Raw genomic sequence first — 22,052 nt, 5'->3', positions numbered from 1 at the left:
AGCTGGGATGTCCCATTAAAAGATACCAAAATTGGGTGAATTTGAAAAAAAAAATCAGTTTACACATGCTCAGTCGAGACTTGTTAGAGTTTGGTAAGTGCATTTTCTGAAGATCTGATCTGAATTGGACATGTTTCTTTGCTCCTCACTGCTATGGCACTGGGCAGCAGAACACACACCCCCTCCTCCTACACACAGATATTTTCTCTCCTTTTCTCTCATGCTCCCCTGAATGCACCCAGGCCACATGGAGGAGGAAGCACTCTGACCTGAATGTAGAGGGACAAGAAACTGGTGTGGGAAGAGGACAGAAAGAAGAGGCAGTAGGCTGGAATGAGGAGCCCAGAGGGAGGGAAGAGTCAGAGCTTGGATGGGGTGGAGAAAGACTGGGAATGACATGGAGAGCTCCAAGGCAAAGACTGGAACTGAGCTCCAGGCAAAGACTGGGCAAGGAGATTGGGACAGGGATGAAGAGCCAGGATGGTATGTGGGGTGGGAGGGGGGAATACTAGAACAGCAGCAGCCTAGAGGGGACAGGGACAAAGGGTTTATGCCATCTACAGAACAATCCCATCCAGGATGTGAAATACAATCTCATGGTTATGGTTATGGCAGTTGAATGCTGACCCTGGAGGACCCAATTCTATCTTGCCTCTGCTCACAGTGCTTTGAACATATAAAGTGCTATACAGTGCTAAGTACTCTGAATATCTGCCCCTGGGCTTCTCAAATTGCAAATCCAAAGTTAGCAGACACTTCTGATCACTTCAGTTCCCCATCTGTACAAGGGGATTTGTAATACCACCTCATCTCCCAGAGGTGTTTTCAAAATAAATTCATTAAAGTTTGTGAATCACTCAGCTATTATAGGGAAGAGCACCACAGCCATGACTAGAGCTCCTAGCTGCTAGGTAACAACAATCATCATTCAGTATTCTGAGCAGAGTGCAAATAGTGTGAAGTAAATATGGCTTGGGACCACACAGTGAACAATTAGAAGAAAATAAGTTACTGACTAGCACCATCTATTTATTTCATGCTTCATTCATTACACACCTTTCAAATTCTACAACAAATGAGGCAGAAGTCTTATAGACAATAGGCTGTTTTACTATATATCTCTCTGATTCATTCACAGAGCAGATCCATCCTGTGCACTGAATGTGGTAAGGGTCCTCAGGAAAGGATATGTAATTAAAGACCATATCATAATTCATATGCACAAGGTGGCTGAATTCAGTTTCCACAGGCAACCTAAATTCTGGCATTTCCTAAACTTTTTAGGGCTTGGCTTTGCAAATATAACATTCTTTTAAAGTATTTTTGTTTGTAATGTTAGAAAGAGAGAGAGAGAGAGAGAGAGAGAAAGAAAGCAAACCTACAGTTCATTGATGTGATATTACAGTTGCTAACTTAAAAAAAGGAAGATCTCAGGAAACGCACCATAAATGCAAATACATTAACCTACACAGTTAACAACCAACAAAGATCAAAAAGTAGAACACCAGCAGAACTCAGCCAGCTTCATACAATTCTGGAGAACACCACTGAAGTCAGTGCAGTCATATTTCAGAATTACACTGAGGTGACTAAATAGAATTTTTTGTGCAACGTGTCTAAATTAATGGTGCTGTTGTGATTTTAATTGTACAAGTTAAATAGCACATCAACACTTTTTTTTCCAGTCAATATCTTACCATTTTTAAATTAAAAAAAAAACATTTGGATGCCTTTGGCTTGTAAACTTCTTATTCCTCAGCTATCCAGCTTGTGGAATTTACAGCATCTGGAGATGTCTCTAGTGGAAGCTTTCATGTTCCTGGAACCAAGTACGTTATATAAGCATTTGCAGCACTTCTTTACTGAGGGGTTTTATTTAGCAGACATTGTTCAGGCAAAACTCCCATAGAAATCTCCGGGAGTTTTGCCTGAACGACGAAAAAGCAGTACTGAATACGGCCCTACATTTAATTGCTCTTGTGCTCCATTACAAAGTTGCAGAATCACCTCACTGAAGTGACATCTGGAAATATTTCTTGACCTTTTAAAAGTGGTAAATGCAAAATTAAAATTTAATGGAAACTCATCCTACTTTTGTCTTGTAAAGGATAAATACGTTTTCTTTGATTTTTGACAGTATGCTCATTAAAAGGGCACAACATATGCATATATTAACCCAAGGGAGTTTATACCTTCTGTGTGCTTGGTTTCAGAGTAACAGCCGAGTTAGTCTGTATTCGCAAAAAGAAAAGGAGTACTTGTGGCACCTTAGAGACTAACCAATTTATTTGAGCATGAGCATCCGATGAAGTGAGCTGTAGCTCACGAAAGCTCATGCTCAAATAAATTGGTTAGTCTCTAAGGTGCCACAAGTACTCCTTTCCTTCTGTGTGCTGTGTGTTGTCTCCACCCTTGGGACAAAAATGGATACGTTTTAAGTAGTAATCTTGTCTGTTTCTCTTAAAGATGCCTACAAACTCCCACTTATATTGGCTATGGTGCCTTACTAAGAGGATCTCCATATGGCCAAGGAGAAAACATGAAGACCAGTGAAATATTACTTAAAAGGGTTACTGTGTAACAGAATGTATTGTGAAGTGGGCATTCCAGATGGCAATCCATAAACCCATACAACAACCAAGTAGCTTTAAAAAACATCCCCCCACCACCAAACTTGCTTCTTTTTGGAAGTGAACAAATAAATCATAATTATTCTGCATAGTTATGGAAGCTAGGTTGTCAGCAAAGGCATTTACAAAAAAAGCACAAGGATAGAAAATAGTCAAAGTGCAATACCACTCTCCACCGTATGGACATACATTCCCCATATTGGCATAGAATGTGAACAGCTCCACATGGCTGTTCACTGGTAATCCTTTAGGCTCCTTCACTCTTGTAAGCAGGGGATAATCTCATAGTTCTAAAAATAGTCTTTACAGGGCCCTTTTGCTATAATAAGGCACAGTTATAAAAATGCCATGACCTCTGCCCTTGAAAACTAATTTAGAAAGAAAGAAACTAGTAAACCATTGGTATGATATATTAACAGATTGAAATAGGTTGTCTCCTTTAAATTACTAGGTGATAACAACATGGATGCCCAAAGAATAGAAGCAAGTTTCAAAACTTTCAAAAAAAACCTTTGATTTTATTTGGTAGAAAGCTATATATCATACATATAAAATAAACTATCCCCAGATGGACTATTATTAAGCTGTCATTTTAACTTAGCAATTCCTAAAACCATGCTGTGCAAGTTCCTCTCATTGTTTACGACCTCAGCAGAGTCCCTAGTGGAAGATATACGCTAATACTGTGCTCCCCTAAAGGTTACTTTTTATACTCTGCTTAGAGTCAGTTCAGTGCTTTATCTTTTTAAGATTCCACATGCCTTTCCTAACAGGAGACAATACTCCCAAGTATCATTAAAGCTTCGATGTCGTATTTATTCTCAGTTAAAAAATACATGTAACAAAGAGAATTCAACGCAAGACTTACGAGGATAGCTAGATGTATGAGGCACAGTGCTAGCCGTGAAGCACTGTTTAACCCCTCTGCTGGCCTGAAGACACACACAATATGTTACAACAAGGATAAGTTTGCCCTAGCATGTCCTAGACTGTTTTTCTACAGATGTGGCAAAGCATATGCTTAGTTTTTGTAAATAGTGGTTTTTTAGGTACCACATTTATTTAGGGTAAAATAGACCCATCTTCTCCAAAGCTGTACAACATTCCATCATGGGCCAGATCCATGAGCGTTTCTTTGCTTCCCCTTTCCACTAAAACCATTCCTTGTGAAGGAATTTCTGACTGCTTAGGAATTTCTGAATGTCTAGATGTGAGGTAATGCCCCCATGCCCTGACCCAGGAGATGAAATTAATAGCTTGAAACCTAATTTAGGTGATGGGAATACATTGGGTTTTTCCCCATTCTAAGTATAGAGCATATCACTGGAACCAAAATGAACTTTTCAGATGCATCTGCTGTATAGGCCTGAACAAGGCACCCAGTTCTGGAAAAAAAGAAAAAAAAAACAACCGAGAGGTGAACACCCCCAAACTTTTGAAAAAAATCTCAGCTCTGGCCCATATCTACTCAGAACATCACTTTCATGTTCTTAAATGATTTTTAGCCATTAAAATGCAATGATAAAACAGATCAATTCCTTCTCAAATCAGCCTACAAGCACCCCACATTTTCATTCACACCCAGAGACTAGCCAATGTATGCAGCAGGCTACAAAGAACAGGTCTAAGGGGCGTGAGTTTAAAACAAATAAAATACTAGTTTGTACAGGATGCCACAAGCATAACTTTCCTGTTTTATAACATCTGTAATAGTTTTCTTCACAATATACAAAGCATTTGTAATGTAACAAAAAATATTGTCCAGAAGGTCATTGTATTTATTACATCGTTGCCCAGCTCCTTAATGGAGTGGGCCTATCTACAGTTACAAAGGCAGAAAGCATATCTTCAAAATAAATTAAGCACCTCAAAGAATGAACTTTGGCACTATTAAAGTCAAAGTGAATTTTACCATTGACGTCAACAGGATGAGGGGCTGGTTTAAACCGAAAACTTACCATACTGAAGCGAGACAATGGTGCACAGTTGCAGTGCTCCAGTTGTGCTGCTGCAGCATCTTACGAGTCGACATAGCCTAGGGTTTCATCCAGGCTTTTGCAGGAGCAGCACACATGGGAATACAAGATACTGTCGAACAGTGCACTGAATTTATATTCTGGGGAGTGCTTTGAGAGGCAGCACTTACACAGTGAAATAAGAGTGAAAACTGCCTTCTTTTCTGTGAAATTTTTCTTGGCTCATCTAGGATTCTAAGTAACAAACTGAAGTTGACTCCACAATCCAGTCTATCCTGGCATCTCAGTTTACATTTTAATTTACCAGTGACACCTTGTTTTACCGTTATTACTTTGCAGTACAGGCCCCTGGAAAGAATTCAGCAAAACAATAACCAAGTTAAATGATACAAAAAGAGCATGCTTACCCTTGAGATAGCAATCTCCCTTTGTATTTATCAAATCTGATTAGTAGCTCTCCCAAAGGTGGCACTTGAACTGAATAACTACCAGAAGAAAGTGAGTTTTCCTTTAAAAGTATAGTTGATATCAAAAACACAAATACCTCAGCTGTCTGGGATGTGGAATGGCAAGATATACGGCATATGTGAAATTTCCATCATGCAAACCTCATTTAAATGATGCCAAGAGGATAAGTAGCAGAAGACTTAGCCTCTGAATGGGGGCATGTTAATAATGTACAGATGGCTTAGACATATCTGATGGTAAATTACCTTTGAAAGATCCCCAGCCTCCAAATAGAAGCAGATAACAAACACATTCCATGTGACCCAGAAGACTAGCCAGACAGCATACTGCAGGAGAAGGAGAGAAATAATACATTATTAATTCTGCAATCAGATGAGTTAAACTTAAATAAAGCTTAAACTGTTTGTCCAAGTCTCAGACAGACACAAAAGAGAGAGACTGTAAATACAGTGGAGCTGGATGAAAACATTTTGCAAATAAAAGCAAGAAGAAATGTCTCCTTTTCCCTAGCCACAAACTTGTGAGAGCTGATTTGGTGCTTATTCACATTAGAAATTATGCATCTCAGGGGAGGTGATGGTCCTGAAATTTAATGTTCAAATTCATTTTGATTTTGTTGTATTCCTAGTTATGGGAGAATCTTAGTATCAAAGCAATGAGACACATTTTGGTATTACCTAAGTGGGTTTTAGTGCTTGCATCTGCACTATATGCTTATTCAAATGGGACTCTCTAAATTCCCAAGTCCCGTCCCAACATGTACTTGACTCTGTACCACACCTGAGATGGACTGTCTGGAAGATGTTTCTTCATTAGTTGTTTTACGATGTTGGTGAGGAATCCAGAGGGAATTCTAGGTGCCTCACTGTACATATATTTTTTGGCATTTCAAACCTTTTGATTCAAAATGTTCACTTTAATACACCAATGAAAATGTTCATTTTCATCTGAGTTTGAATTATACTGGACAGTGGAGGTAGAAAAGCTTGAGCAAAACCTGTTCAATGGTTTGTGTTATCTATTTTCTAATATGCATATTTTGTGAGAGTAAAGGAGGTACACTTTCTTTCTGCCCTTCTATCCACACTTACATATATGGTGACATTTTTGCATTAATAGAGACATCATACATTCTGGGTTTGGAAATGCTGCCTCCCTACCATACTGAAGATCTTCTACGCTAATTTCTGACCTGTTGTCTAGTCATGCCTAGTGTTAGTGCCCCAAAAAATTCCCTTGATAAATTATTCCAATGTCTAATAAACCTTAACATCTGCAAATGCTATTCTAATGACTTATTCCTATTTGCTAGTTACTCCTGATTTAATTCTGTATGTTTGGTAATTTTAATCTATGGGCCCATGATATTGCATATATGAGAGTTGTTTCATAAACCAATATAATATAAACTATTCTCCCCCCATTTTACTTTAAGACCATTTCCCCTTGTTATGCCACCAATGTCCTCTGCCTCTCAAGAATTCACAAAATTATCACATTCCCCTTTGTTTTGCTTCCTTTTCCTCAAACCATACACATTATATTCCTTTAATCTGACTTTGTTTCATATGTTTAATATTGTTATGTTTTTTGTATTTCACTGGATTACATCCAATTCATTATTTTGTTCATGAGAAGTACATCAGTACACTGTACTCTAAGTCTGTCTTCACCTCAGTTGTATGAAAAAAAGAACTACTTCCCTTTCTCATGATACTCAGTTTTTATTTGGTCCAATAGAACATTTTCTAATTTTTGACAGCATTCCACTGTGAAACATTTAGGTTGCTGTGAATTAATGTACCACTCCCAGATCTTTCCCCACTTTACTGCTTTTTAACTTGCATTTTCACCTTTTTGATATTAATTTGCTATAAGTGCATCATCTGTCTTTCATCTAAAGTAAATCTTATTCAGTTAAATTCTGCCTTCTCCTCTAAATTCTCAAAATCCTTTTACAATCTCTCTCTCATTCCTGCTACAATCTGTTTTCCTAATTTGGTATTAGGAATGTATGGTCGTTTATCTATTGTTTACATCTTCCTGTATATAATTTAAATTATTAAATCTAATACTGAGTCCTGTGGTGCTTTGCTTGTACTTCTCAATGTGATATTTCATTATTTGCATATGGTCTGTCATACCAGTTTTCCACTTGAAGCATAGGCCTCCATAATATTGTTCTAAATTTATTTGAAAATTCTTGCATGTGACCATATCAAGACATTTACATTTAGCTATTAAGTTTTACATTACAGATAATTAAATCATTGTCAGCCAGCCAGACTACTGGATAGGCAACCTTTGCCTAAAATGATAACAAATAGAGCTTTAGTCTAGCAGACTAAATAAATGTTTAGATTATGCTTTATGAGCAAGCTGATTTCTGATTTATAGATAATACAAGTCCATTCTCTAAGGATGGGATTTTCAAAAGCACCTTCATGACTTAGCACAATACCTACTGGAAGTCAATGGGACTAAGTCACATAGGTGTTTTTAAAAAGCCAACCTTAAGCCAATCAGAAGGCACCTGTTCAGTAACGGTATACTGAGCTTTTCAGTCTACTGCAGGCTGCTTCACAATACAGCACTGTTACTATCCAATACCAAGGGTCAGATATGCCAAAGCAAGAAGAAGGCAAAATTACGGCTTCCTGGGTAACCTTAGTTCTGACATTTCCTAATTTCTCAGTGCTTGACTTCACAAACTTAACCTTCTTATTTTATTTTTTATATTATTTGCACTGTGGTGGAGGTAGGATGACTGAGTTGAAGATTCTGAATTTTGTTTCCACGTTGCATTCATGCAGTAGCTGATTTGAAAGATACCTTATAAAGCAAGCACACAGTGATGGATCAAGACAATGCAGTAAGCCACTTTGGATTTGTTTGTGGTAGCAGAGCCTCTTACATTTAAAATAATAGCATAACTTCTTTTTTTAACTATCTAGTCACAATCATTCAAAATGCCAACATCTGAATTTCAGAATTTTTAAAAACAAACATCTGCTATGTTTTGCACAACCACAACAAAAATCTTTCACATTATTTGAAAGACCCCCTACTTATGAAAATGTCACGTTAAGTGTTTGCTACCTGAACCTTTGGGGATGAGTACTGAGCACAATTATTTTGAAAAACAAGGATGCTCCCACTCCCCACTGGCAGTTATTTCAGCTGCTTCAGATCTGGCACATCTCTTATCGCTGGATCACATGCAATCATAAATACTGCTTTTTGTCTCATGAGCTTCAGCTAATCATTTTGGAAATTTGACACTGAAGGTCTGCAACAAGGAACAAATCCCTCTGGTGCTGTCTGTTATATACAGCTAATTAAGAAACATTTTGTAAGAAATCTTCAAGGAGCCAGAGTTGTCTGTTTTTTCCCCTTTTGGGGAGTTCTAAGGAGCTGCACTAACTGACAGCGACCACCACAAAGATACAACAGCCAGAAATCAACAAGCCAAGAACCTCAATGAGCAAACCCTTGACTACCACCAGACAGAAGATGTCACCGGGGGCAATACCTACAACCAGGAGAGAGTTGCCATCTTGGTATTGTGAAAATCTACACCGAAAAGAAATATAGCTGGAAGGCTAAAGTGGAAGATTTAAATGCTAATTACAGTTATTGCTAATCTGTGTGGAAGATAGGCACTGATCCATGAAGCCAATCAAAATTCTTTCCTTCAGTGAAAAGAGTTACATAAACAAGGTATAAGCTATAATGGAATCATCAGTATGCCACTCTTCAATGCTTCAGAGAACTTCAGCTTTGAGAAACCTTCATAATGGACAGACTGGAAGCAATATATTTGCAAGATTTCAAATTGCAAAAAAGCTGCACAAAGAAACTGGAGATCTACAGGTATCTTTTTAATTTATGTTATGGGAAAGCAGGCAGAGCATATCTTTAAACCCTTTGACTTTACTGAAGACAATCACAAAGATGACTATGAAAGGGTTCTGGCTAAGTTTAATGCATGCTTTATACGCTAGAGAAATATGGCTTATGAAAGAGCATGCTTTCACTAGAGAATTCAAGAACCAGAGGAAAAATGTTGAATGTTTTATAATGTTTTATACTGCTGAATATTTTATAAGAATGAAAAACATGAAAACATCAGAGATAGGCTGGGTTCACAGAAAAAAAGAATGTTTCACAGCAGGTACAACTGAAGTGAGTTTAACCCTAGCCACAGCTATACAGAAAGCAAACCATTCCAAAACGGTAAGACAGCAAAACCTAGAGCAACTTGATAAACTTGAAAAATCTGAAACTAGCTTTAGGAACTATAAACAGGCAGTTGAATATTAAAAGTCATTATCATAAAAAGTTTTGAGTATGTTCTGTCTTTACAATGCCAGAGAAGGCCAGGAACTGAATTTCTTCCACTATGGACAGTGCTTGAAACTCAAATCCCACCCAATCTAAGAGAAATCCTAGATCTCTCACATATCTTAACCACTTGAGAAAATCTGTGGCTAAGGTGAAGATGAATAAATATCCTCTAAGCAAAGTGGCCGGCACTTCCTGGGGAGCAAATACTCCAGTTCTCCAATCATCTGGTTTAGCCCTCTGTTACTCTGCAGCAGAATACCGGCTGCAGTCTAGCTCCATTCATCTTATGTCAAACTAGGTTGACACACAACTACGTGCATCATAACTGTATGATTTGACCCACATCAGTACTGTGGCTCCTGTGTTAACATCATTCCTCCACACGTCCATTGTGCGGATGTTACAGACAGAAAGGTTGAGATGATCAGGGCATACACAAGCCTATCACTATACATGGACCTCTTTGACTACCCAAGGGTGCACTTGTGGGCTCCTTTGCCCTGCCCAGATTTCTCTAAAATGTCAATGTGGCATGAAGAATGGTCTGCAGCTGATGTCAGAAACCAATCTCTTATAATTGACCCAAACATGGGTATAACTGACTAAATTGGTTAGTCTCTTAGGTGCCACAAGTACTCCTTTTCTTTTATATTTCTCATGTGCTCATGGGCCCTTCTGAATTGATTTCAAATGGGCCAGGGTCAATGTGTAGCCAGCTTTCACATCTGGGACCACTGAGAGGATCCCACATGTGGCTGTGGCCAAAGACAATGTCTCACATCACTGACAAATGCCCTCTGACCAGATTTGGTCTGTGGGCTCTGCACTTCGCTGATGAGGCTGCGACGTATTGGCTTGATGAGCTCTGCATCTGATAAGAAAATTACTTACACTTTACAGACAAGAAGAGTGAAGCATAGAGAGATTAAAAGACTTGTTTTAGTTCAAAACTCAGTGGCAAAGTTAACAATAAAAGCCCAGTCTCTGGACTCCCTGGGTCCAATGTCCTTGCCATGTTACCTCCCCATATGGAAAGAAACTCCCATATACCTTTTAAGTGAAAACAACTTTGGAGACTGATCCTTTGAATATAATTTTGAAAATGCTCAGACCAAGAGCATGTGTTCCTCAGAAATTGTTATGATACCTCTATAACTGAAAAAGCAAAATTAAATTCTTATGCTCTGTGTGTTCAAAGTATTGGTTTGTTATATTTTTACATTTTTAAAGTTGCAAATTCCTCTCAGTTAAGCTGAAAACATATGCTATAGCAGCTACAATACTGTGCCCCACATCATAGTATTTTCAGTATCACATACACCCAGCAGTCAGATGGGGAAGGGGCGATAGATGGTGGTACTCTTCCAAGCTCCACCCACAAAATCAGCTTTGAGGTTGTGCAGATGTTTAGAATATGATCATGTATCTTCTCTGGGCTCGACCGGACTCCGAGTTTAGCTCCATTTTGATTGTGAAAGAAAAAAAAAGTAATAAAGCTCATCTAAACACCACCAACTTGTGGCACCAAAATGAGACTTCAAAGTAAACTGAGCAAGAGTGTTATCCTCCCTCTCATCTCTTATGAGGAATGAAATAATTTAAATTACATTATTGACATTAATATAATAAAGTGAAATCTGAGTTGGCATCTTATTGAGATGAATGGGGCAGTTCAGACTTCTCAGAACTATTGCCCCAAGTTCTCTGCAGACTCACATGGATATCCCTGCATTGTTTACACTCAGTTCACATTTTTTTTAGGTTTTAGTCACAACCATAAAAGTAAAAGACTCTCTGCCCCTCCCCCCCCAAACAATGAAATCTGAGATTCTGGAGTATTAAATCTTCAGAGGAGTGCTGGTACAGCATCTGGGTGCATACCACATGTTTGACCCCTGCATACCTTTTCTAGTCCTCCATCTTTGCTCTCAGCTTACCACTGCAGCTCTGCAAACACTTAGAACTATCACTCAGAAACCTATTTGCCAAACCTACCTATGGTTAGTAGAGCTTCCTTGAAACCTTGAGAGACATTGAACAACACAATTTAGTTTGTCTTCATAGTTAAGAGACAATATTTATGTTCATACATGACTCTCTGGATGGACTAGGTCAGCACTATGCAGTGTTGTTATAGCCCTGATGGTCCCAGGATATTAGAGAGACAAGGTGGGTGAGGTGATATCTTTTATTGGATCAATGTCTGAGAGTGAGAGAGACAGGATTTCAAGCCTGCACAGAGCTCTTCTTCAGGTCTGGGATATGTACTCAGTGCCACAGCTAAACACAAGGTGGAATAGACTGTTTAGCATAACTGGTTAACACATATTTCAAGGGACCATTCAAGGTGAAGTGGCCTGTAAATACTTTTCCAGTCATAGTTGGGAAAGGAAAGTAGGGGAGGCAGCTTTGGGGGGGAATGTTGTTACTGGATTACAGATTGTTGTAATAAGTCATAAATCCAGTATCTCTGTTCAGTCCATGATCTTTAGCATCTAGCAATGTTATGAATTTAAGCTCCCAGACTTCTCTTTTGAAGGTGTTCTGCACATTTCCTTTGAGAATGAGGACTGGAGGTCAGATAGAGTAATCATTTTGTGAAAAAAAAAAAAAAAAAGCTTGCCCACTGCTGATAAGTGATAAAAGACAAAAACACCCTTTCTGTGACAGTTCATTCGAGTGTGTAGTGACTGTCTAGTTTCACCCACATAGTTATTGGGTGAAACTGGAGGAGGTACACCACATGTTGTGACAGGCATGTGTAGGACCCATGGATCTTGAAAGGTGTGCTGTGGGGAGTGTTGATCATCATAGCAGTGAAGACATATCTGCAGGTTCTGCATATGTGGTTCTGGCAGGGTCTGGTGTGTCCTGATCTGTGGAGAGCTTTCTTCTTCTGATGAGCTTGGAGAGTCTGGGGGGTGAGGGGATTATTTGAATGCCAGAAGAGGGGGTTCAGGAAAGATTTCTTTCAGGATGTGGTCCCTATCAAGTGTGGGTTGTAGTTGTTTAAGGATACTCCATATAGATTCCAGTGTGGGGTGGTGGGTGTCAAATAGGGGTGTGTGTTCTGAGAGTTTATATGGAAATAAAACCCCCTCCAGCTGCACATCCCTCAGCTAGCATAAGCTAGCATAGTTTTGTTCAAGCCACCACTTGATGATCCGATGCAATGACTCTTAGCTGCAGGAATGCACAAATTTAGCACACAGAATCATAGGGTTAGAAAGGAACACAAATCTAGTCTAACCCCTGTCAAGATGCAGGATTTGTTCTGTCTAAACCATCCAAGACAGATAGCTATCCAGACTCCTTTTGAAAACTTCCACTGAAGAAGCTACCACAATCTCCCAACGGAGTCTGTTCCACTGTCCTAAAGAAGTTTTTCCTGAGATTTAATCTAAATCTGCTATGCTGTAATTTGAACCCATTGCCTCTTGTTCTGCCCTCTATGGTAAAAGAGAGTAACTTTTCTCCATTTTTTTAATATCAGCCTTTCAATTATCTGAAGACTGCTATCATATCCTCCCCTAATCTCCTCTTTTCCAAACTAAACATACCCAGTTCCTTCAGCTTTTGCTCTTAGGGCTGGCATTCCACCGTTTTGATCATCTTTGTTGCTCGCCTCTGGATCCTTCCCAGTTTCTCTACATCCTTTTTATACATGGGTGATCAAAATTGGACACAGTACTCCAGCTGAGGCTGAAACCAGTACTGCTCCATTCAGCGCTATCACTTCCCATGACTTGCATGCTATGCCTCTGTTAATGCAATCTAAAATTGCATTTGCTTTTTTGCAACAGCTTCACCTTGGTGACTCAAATTGAGGTTGTGATCCACCACAACTCCCAGATCCTTCTCAGCCGTGCTGTTGCCAAGCCAGGTTTCCCTCATTTTGTATTTGTGCATCTGGTTTTTCTTCCCTAAGTATAGCACCTTACATTGGTCTTTATTGAATTTCATTTTGTTGCCCTGTTCTCCAATGTATTAAGATCCCACTGAATTTCAGCTCTATCTTCCAATTTGTTGGCACCCTCCCTAGCTTTATGTCATCTGCAAATTTGATCAGTATGCTCTCCATTCCTACATCCAGATCAGTAACAAAGAAGTTAAACAACACCGGACCCAGAATAGATTCCTATGAAACCCCATTTGAGACCTCCTTCCAATCCAACATCATTCCATTAATTACTCTTTGTTTGCAGTTGTTTAACCAATTATATACCCACTTAGTGGTAGTTCTGTTGAGCCCACATTTCTCCAGCTTACTTATGCGAATGTCATGTGGGGCTGTGTCAAAAGCCTTGATTAAGTCCCGGTATATTATGTCCACCACACTTCCCCGATCCCCCAAATCAACTACTCTGTCAAAGAAGGAAATCAGGCTGGTTTGGAATGATTTGTTCTTGGTAAATCCAAGCTGGCTGCTAGTGATTTATCCCTTCACCCTCCAGGTACTTCCAAATTAAATGTTTTATACATTTCTCTAGTAGCTTTCCAGGTATTGAAGTCACTCTGACTGGACTATAGTTCCTTGGCCCCTTCTCCCCACCATTTTCAAAGATGGGCACTACATTAGCTCTTCTCCAGTCTCCCAGGACCTCTCCTGTCATCCATGAGTTAGTAAATATTATTGACAGTGACTCTGAGATTTCTTCAGCTAACTCCTTCAGGTGAATAGCATCCGGCCGTGCTGATTTGAATTCATTCATTTTAGTCAGAACATCCTTGATGAGCTCTTTACTTATCCCAATCTGTATCTCCTCCCTTTAAAGTCTATGGTAACTTTGCTAGTCATTAGGTGACGTTATTTTTTGTGCGAAAACTGAAGCAAAGTAGGCATGGAGCAACTCTGTCTTCCTATCATCTTCCGTTACCAGTTCACCCTCTCCACTGAGTAGCGGACCCACATGGTCCTTGATAGTTTTTTTTTTTGGTCTGACATATTTGAAGAACTGCATCTAGTTGTGTCTAACATTCCTTGCAAGCTGTAACTCATTCTTTGCCTTAGCTTTCCGGATTTTGTCCCTACATGGTTGTGTTATTCCCACATATACTTCCTTGGTGACATGCCTCTTCTTCCATTTCCTGTATGTATCCCTTTTGATTTCTAGATACCTGAAAAGCAACTTGTGCAGCCACATTGGTCTCCTGGGGCTCTTCTTATCTTTCCTCTGCATCGGAATAGCTTGATGTTGAGCCTCGAGTATTACATCTTTTAAGAACGGTGAGTCCCCTTTGACTCCTTTTCTTCCTAATTGGTCTTTTTGCATGGGACCTGGCCTACTGTTTCTGAGTCAGTTGAAGTCTGCCTTTCTGATTTCCAGTGTCCTTGTTTTGTGGTTCTCATGCCCTCCTTCCCATAGGATATTGAATTCTACCAGATCATGATAATTTCCTCCCAAGTTCCCAACCACCTTCACATTCACAACTAATTCATCCCTGTTGGTCAAAACCAGATCCAAGATGGACAACCCCTTAGTTGTTTCCTCAACTTTCTGATTCAGAAAGTTGTCCTCTACACATACTAAGAATTTGCAGGATGTATTATGTTTTGCTGTAACAGTCTTCCCACAGCTATCAGGGAAGTTAAAATTCTCCATTAATACCTGTTCATGTGTGTTAGCTAATCTTGTTACCTCCTTTTAGAATGACCCATCCATTTCCTTTGCTGATTTGGTGGTCTATAATAGAACCTACCATAACATCACTACTGTTCTTTTCCCTTGTTATCATCATCCAGAGACTCTCAGGAGGCCTGTTGCCCACTTCCCCTTGGACCTTGGACCAAGTGTATACATTCTTGACATATAGCACAACACCTCCTCCTTTTCCCCCCCATATCTATACTTTCAGAACAGGCTATATCCCTCAGTGCTGGTACTACAATCATGGGAGTTGTCCCACATGAAGATGATGAGTGTAGATATCATTTTGTATAAGGTGTACTCGTCATGGGAATATTTGAAAAAGTATTTCAGAAAATTTTGTACATCACTTTCATAAAATGTGCAGTCTAGGATAAGGGGGAAAAGGGAGTTTTTATGCAAGTTGAGTAGTTGAAGTTAAGTTAACATAGTTGTGTTCTTCACTACTAGAGCTGATCACAATTTTTTTGTCAAAATGCTGATTTGACCAAAATTAAAACTGGTCACAAAACAGGGTCAGGCTGGACAACTTTCCCAACTTGAAACAAATGTCATGTTAAACATTTAAGATTTCTTGAAATGTTTCATTTTGACATTTTCTCCAAGAAAAATTCTAGTTTCCTGGTTCAAAATTACTTTTTATTTAAAAAATGTAAGCTAATGAGCCCATGAAAGGTTAATGAAAAAGAAAATCAAAATTTAAATTAAACTTTTTGAAGTTATTACAACATATTTTGAAAAAAGAAAAGGAAGACTTGTGGCACCTTAGAGACTAACAAATTTATATGAGCATAAGCTTTCGTGAGCTACAGCTCACTTCATCGGATGCATTCAGTGGAAAATACAGTGGGGAGATTTATATACACAGAGAACATGAAACAATGGGTGTTACCATACACACTGTAATGAGAGTGATCAGGTAAGGTGAGCTATTACCAGCAGGAAAGCGGAGGTGGGGGGTGGGGGAGAACCTTTTGTAGTGATAATCAAGGTGGGCCATTTCCAGCAGTTGACAAGAAAATCTGAGGAAAAGTGGGAGGGTGGGGGGAATAAACATGGGGAAATAGTTTTACTTTGTGTAATGACCCATCCACTCCCAGTCTTTATTTAAGCCTAAGTTAATTGTATCCAGTCTGCAAATTAATTCCAATTCAGCAGTCTCTCATTGGAGTCTGTTTCTGAAGTTTTTTTCTTGAAGAATTGCGACTTTTAGGTCTGTAATCGAGTGACCAAAGAGATTGAAGTGTTCTCCGATTGGTTTTTGAACGTTATAATTCTTGACATCTGATTTGTGTCCATTTATTCTTTTAAGCAGAGACTGTCCAGTTTGGCCAATGTACATGGCAGAGGGGCATTGCTGGCACATGATGACATATATCACATTGGTAGATGTGCAGGTGAGCGAGCCTCTGATAGTGTGGCTGATGTGATTAGGCCCTATGATGGTGTCCCCTGAATAGATATGTGGACACAGTTGCCAATGGGCTTTGTTGCAAGGGTTTTGTTGAATGCATCCAATGAAGTGAGCTGTAGCTCATGAAAGCTTATGCTCAAATAAATTTGTTAGTCTCTAAGGTGCCACGAGTCCTCCTTTTCTTTTTGCGGATACAGACTAACACGGCTGCTACTCTGAAACATATTTTGACTTACCCAAAATAATTTTTATTTATTATTCAGTTTGTAAAGAGTTTTAACAATAACTTTTTGTCCCAATTCGAAATGGGACAATTTTGAATTCTTGCAAATATCTGCAGGACAGGAAAACAATTTCCTGCCCCGATCTATTAGTTACCTTAACAAGAGAAGATGTGGAAATCAAGATAAGGTGAATAAGCAACAATTGACTGCTATTAAGCCACCATACTAAAAGAAAAGATTTATAATGTAGTAACTAAGGCCCCAGAAATCATGAGTTCTGACTATTAAGAATTGCTCAGGCATCAAAACCTTTTAGAAAGCATAGAACTGAGGGTTGAGAGAACAAAAACCCACAGTCTAACGGCATTGAACATTTGTTCAATAATCGGAGGAAACTCAGAATGCTACAACCTTTCACAAGAGTGTACTACTGGTGTAGCTAGGGAGACTTCCTCTTTTTCCTGGTCTCTGAATGAAAAAAAAAAACAACCATATTCAATAAATACCAAACTTTGATATATGACATATGACATGCCAGATATAGTAGTAAAATGGGGAACTTGAAGGAATCTAATATTATAATTAAAATGTCTATTAAAGGGAAGTTAAATCCAAGAGATGCAACTTTTGGCAAGATATTGCAAACTTTAGTGAAAGTATTTACCTCATGAGCAGTGCGGTAGGAAAGAAAAGTTGCATTCATATTGATTTTTTTTAGTTTAAGTAATAGTGAGGAAGTCAGTGTAATATTTGAAGTCTAGCATGTTTATCCTATCAAATTAGTAAAATACACCTGTGCTGAAAGAGGCAGTAAACCAAACAATAAGGACACTTGACCACAGTGTAAAATAATCAGAAATGTAACACTTTGGTTAATAATGCATGGACTCAGCCCCATCATACACAGGCTCTACCATTGTTGTTAAAACAAGGAGAACAGAAATGGAAGATTTCTATAGCTGTTCCAGCCTGCTGGAGAACAACAGTTTCTGTTGTGACTTTTGCATTGTATAATGGATTGTTAAAACAAGTTTAAAGAGCATCAGGAATATGGAGGGACTTTGTATAAGTTACATGAAATTTAAAATGGACATTTCAGCAGCTAGAGGAGTATTGTTGGAGAAACTGCAACTTGAGCAAGCATAACTGCAAAATTGGCCAAGTGGTACACCACAAAGGGGCCCTGGGAAAGCAACTTGTTGAGATAAATTGCTGACTGGAGTAAACCAAGTAGTGTTCAACTTATGTACCAAGATGGCAGTACCAACAGTTATGGCCTAACATGCCTTACATCTTGTCATACCTGCTTGTATGTTACACTGAGAGACTGGAAAACTCCAGCCCCAGTTGTAAGAATTCAAAACCTTATGTCTCATTCCCTGACTGGATAGTCAAAGAGGAGGACTCTCATTTTGGTTGGACATATGAATCTTTGGAAGAAGTGTGTGTCATCATTTGATTGTTCTATGCCAGCGCCTCCAGGGAGAGGAATCAAGCTGGACAGTCCAGCAGAAATAAGATAAAGTGACCTGTCTCCTTCAGCACATCATTTCTCAAAAGCTAACCCTGAAAGGGAGACGACTGAGGTCCTAAACCAGCCACCTGCAAGTCTTCTTGGTTACATCAAGTGCCTTTTTTGGCTAGGCACCTTTAACTGTCTTTCTATTTTCCAGCAATTCGGGTTGCCCACTATTGTATTGGGAAAAGCCTATAGTCATGTCCATCCTTTGCTCCTTCTTTGTTTCCAGTGTCATCTCTTACTGTGAGCAGAAACTGAGCTGAAAGCTGTGGCTGAGCTGGTGTGTGATAAGTAACACAGTGACTTTCTTTTGGGTGACTAACCAGATCAGCCAGTTGATCAATTCTTGAAAGTGAGTGCCTAATTAATAAGGAAGTGTACATGCTTGTGTATGTTCTCTAAAGGTTGTCTCAGAGTTACTGTGTGCCTTTATTTTGGAATAGGTTCCAATCAAGAGTACTACGTGTTGTAGAATTGTGCGTGTGTCTACCATAATTGTTTCATACGGTCTTTCAAGTTCATTTTATGGCTACATACAGACAAAAAAGGAGACCGAGTGTGGAAGTTTCTTGTACTGCACTCAGTCTATATAGGCTTCATAAATGTAGGGGCTTATATTATGCAATTAGACATATTAGTTAGATCCTGGGCTGATATTCACTGACAAATAGGTTAAAAGGGTTGACTAGCACAGATCTATTGGGAAGGAGACCTTGGTGAACTGGAATGTAAGTAATTTAACAAACTGTTTTGTAATCTAGCTTTGGAGTGTTTTTTCTCCATTATGTTAGCAGCAACACCACAGCTGATAACTAATTGTCACAAGCCAGGCCCTGTTCAGAGGCACATTTAATCAAAAAGATAAACAAAGTCACCTTCCCAAGATAGTAATTGAGTACATGTACTATTTTCTATTGTGTCTGCAATTTGATTCTGAAAATTTAAATGACTATACAGCCATCATTTTTTAAAATTTATGTAGCCAAATCGTAGCCCAATACCATTTTTGCCTTCTTATATCCTATACTATTAGCTGCTGTCATTAAGGCTATTTAATAAATTCTATAAAAACAGAAAGATGGTACAGGTAATCAGTTAAGCATTTGCTTAATCGTTTGTTTTATACCCATCTTTCTTACAATAACCATCCCTGTACAGAATAGGTGTCTGAATCATTGGTGTAACCCCTTGGGGTTTAGAGACCATAGAGACCTTTAAATCTTTTTCCTATTGGGGAGGGGGAGTAGTGAGAGAAAGGGAAAGTTGGGGGTGTGGCTCTGGAGCTCCAGGAGAGAAGTGCTGCAAATCAGGAGGCCCGGGACAAAGAGAAGGAGAGAGAACCTGCCTGAAGCCTGGGAAGGACAGGGTGGCCAATCAGCGACACCCCAGGACAGGAGCCAGGGGGAGCACTGTGCCAGAGAGGAATCGCCCGAGGACAGGCTTAAGCTGGACCCAGCATCACTGCTGCCCAGACCTGCATGGGACTGTGAGTACTGGGACTTGTGACTCTGCACTGGGAATAAGGAGGGAAGCTGCTAGTTAGTTAAGTGGGGAGGTTGTCGCTCTGTGTGGCTTTGCAGAGAACGGCAGAAGAGGGCACCGGAGGGGTTTGTTGGGGAAAGTTCACTGGCGCCGAAGACGACCAGGAGCACCCAAGACTCACCATTGAACTGGAACTTTGCTCAGGACTCCTGAACTCTGTGTGCAGACACATTGCTCAGTGTCTGCTCTTTCAAACTGTGCTACCACTGGGCCTGTGGGGCCTTGGTTTGGAGGCACCCTGTTCTACCGCTCCCCCTACATTTCCCCTTGTTGTTTTTCTCCTCTCATTCCTCTGTAAATAAATATCTCCCTTTGTTATACCCATTGTACTTTTCCTGTGGGTGGGTGTGTTCACTCTGGGGGGTTTGGAACAGGTACCCCTGGGGTGGAGGGAATTTTTCCTGCTGCATTCCTGCGCGCACCCTCTCTTGGCCAGAGCTGCCTGCAGAGCAGACTCCATCTTGGCCACAAGGGTGCTAAAGTTACATTGATTTGCCAGTTTGTCATATCAATATGGCAGGTAACATGTATCTTTAGATATCATGATACAGGTCATGGGAGTGGCTATGTTAATAAATTGTATAAGCCTCCAACACATCCAGATAGCTATTTCCAGAAAGCTAAGCAGACTTCCTCTGAGTTGGCTGTGCATGATGTTAATAAGAGTGCAGCTCCTATTTCTTGAGTGCTTACTAAACTTTGCAAAACATACAGCAGAATAAGCTTCATAGAAACAGCTGAAGGGATTGGTTTTCAATGAAATCCCAATGCTTGAAAAGATATACAGATTTAATGGAATTGAAATCATGACACACTAAATTTTTGCAAATTTTTTTTTCACGTAAGAACTTTTAAATGCAGGAAGAAACATAGAAAGTGGATGATTTTCTTATTTTGTTTTGCAGCCAGATTTAGGAATATTACTGGGGAGAAAAATAGACCACATTCCTTGGGCTTAGGGCTTGTTTCAAAGAAATTTAGAAACAAGAATCATGATTATGATTCAGTCATGGAGTTTTTATATGAATAGAGCTTTTAGCAGCTGTACCAATTTAAACTTTCTGATAAAATATACAAGTAATGAGATCCAAAAATCTTCCCATATTAATTTTTAACAGAAAGCAAAAGATAAAAATCAGTAGACCCAGTAGCTAGGAAGAGAGCTCTACTGACATTTATCTAGATTCTTATCTTGATGCCTATCATAACAGTCTCTGAGTGCCACTTAGGATTGTTGGATATTTGAGTAACTATTAAGGGAATTATTCTCCTCCTCATGCATACATAAATAAATTATTATTTTTGCTAAGACCTTATGCACTGTCATTGCTGATTCAATTGTGACATTTTGGGGTTCAGTCAGGCCAGTAAGGAATTTGGTTGCTGTCTGCCTTGTCATCCTGGCTGTCCTGTAGCTGAGCTGCTTTGGTCCAGGACTCTGGCCCCAACAGCCTGTCAGCAGCCCACAAGCTTCATCCTGGCTTTGCCCAACCTGGTTACTCCTTGCAGGCTGACCTTAGTATGCTTCCAGCCCTGAATTGGCCCGACTGCCGAGACCAGTCCCTTCTCTCTTGACGCTCACAGAGAAAGGGTTAAGTTCACTGACTGTAGAGGGACAGTAAAACACTCCAACCTGTCAGCTTTCTAGAAGCGCACACTTTACTGAACTTATACAGCAATGATCATTTATATGAAAGCAAAACAAGTCTATTAAGAAAAGAATCATGCATTAAGTGATACTAAGGGCATTGCTACACTGGAAACTTCAAAGCGCTGTTGCAGGAGCGCTCCTGCAGCAGCGCTGTGAAGTGAGAGTGTGGTCGCGCACGAGCGCTGGGGGAGAGAGCTCTCCCAGCTGCTAATCCACCTCCACAAGGGGATTAGCTCCAAGCGCTGGGAGTGCAGCTCCTAGTGCTCGGAGCCTGTTTACACTAGCACTTTAAAGCGCTCAGACTTGCTGCGCTCAGGGGGGTGATTTTTCACCCCCCTGAGCCAGCAAGTTAGAGCGCTATAAAATGTAAGTGTAGCCAAGCCCTATGTAATAGGGATATAGGTAGATCTGGTTACAAGCAAACCACGCAACTAAAAGACTGGTTTCAGAGGAACAGCCGTGTGCTGTATGCCAACATTTTTATGGCTGATTTAGAACAACGCTTCCTCAGCTCTCGTCCCCTAAAGCCCCTACTCTACTTGCGCTATATTGATGACATCTTCATCATCTGGACCCATGGAAAAGAAGCCCTTGAGGAATTCCACCATGATTTCAACAATTTCCATCCCACCA

The 22,052-nt window shown here is 39.7% G+C and overlaps 1 protein-coding gene across 5 annotated transcripts in view; it reads right to left on the bottom strand.

The window, feature by feature from the left end:
- The window catches only part of NKAIN2 (sodium/potassium transporting ATPase interacting 2), a 779,150-nt gene that overhangs the window by 363,332 nt on the left and 393,766 nt on the right, over positions 1–22,052 (bottom strand). For all 5 annotated transcript variants that reach the window (XM_048844654.2, XM_048844656.2, XM_075126714.1 and 2 more), the window contains one exon: positions 5,320–5,400. In XM_048844654.2, the coding sequence (XP_048700611.2) occupies positions 5,320–5,400 (81 nt within the window). The remainder of the gene's footprint in view (positions 1–5,319; positions 5,401–22,052) is intronic.

This window comes from Caretta caretta, chromosome 3 (genome assembly GCF_965140235.1).
Source record: "Caretta caretta isolate rCarCar2 chromosome 3, rCarCar1.hap1, whole genome shotgun sequence".
NCBI classification, from domain to species: domain Eukaryota; kingdom Metazoa; phylum Chordata; order Testudines; family Cheloniidae; genus Caretta; species Caretta caretta.
The sequence above is the reverse complement of the archived record's forward strand: the minus strand, read 5'-3'. Positions and strand labels throughout refer to the sequence as shown.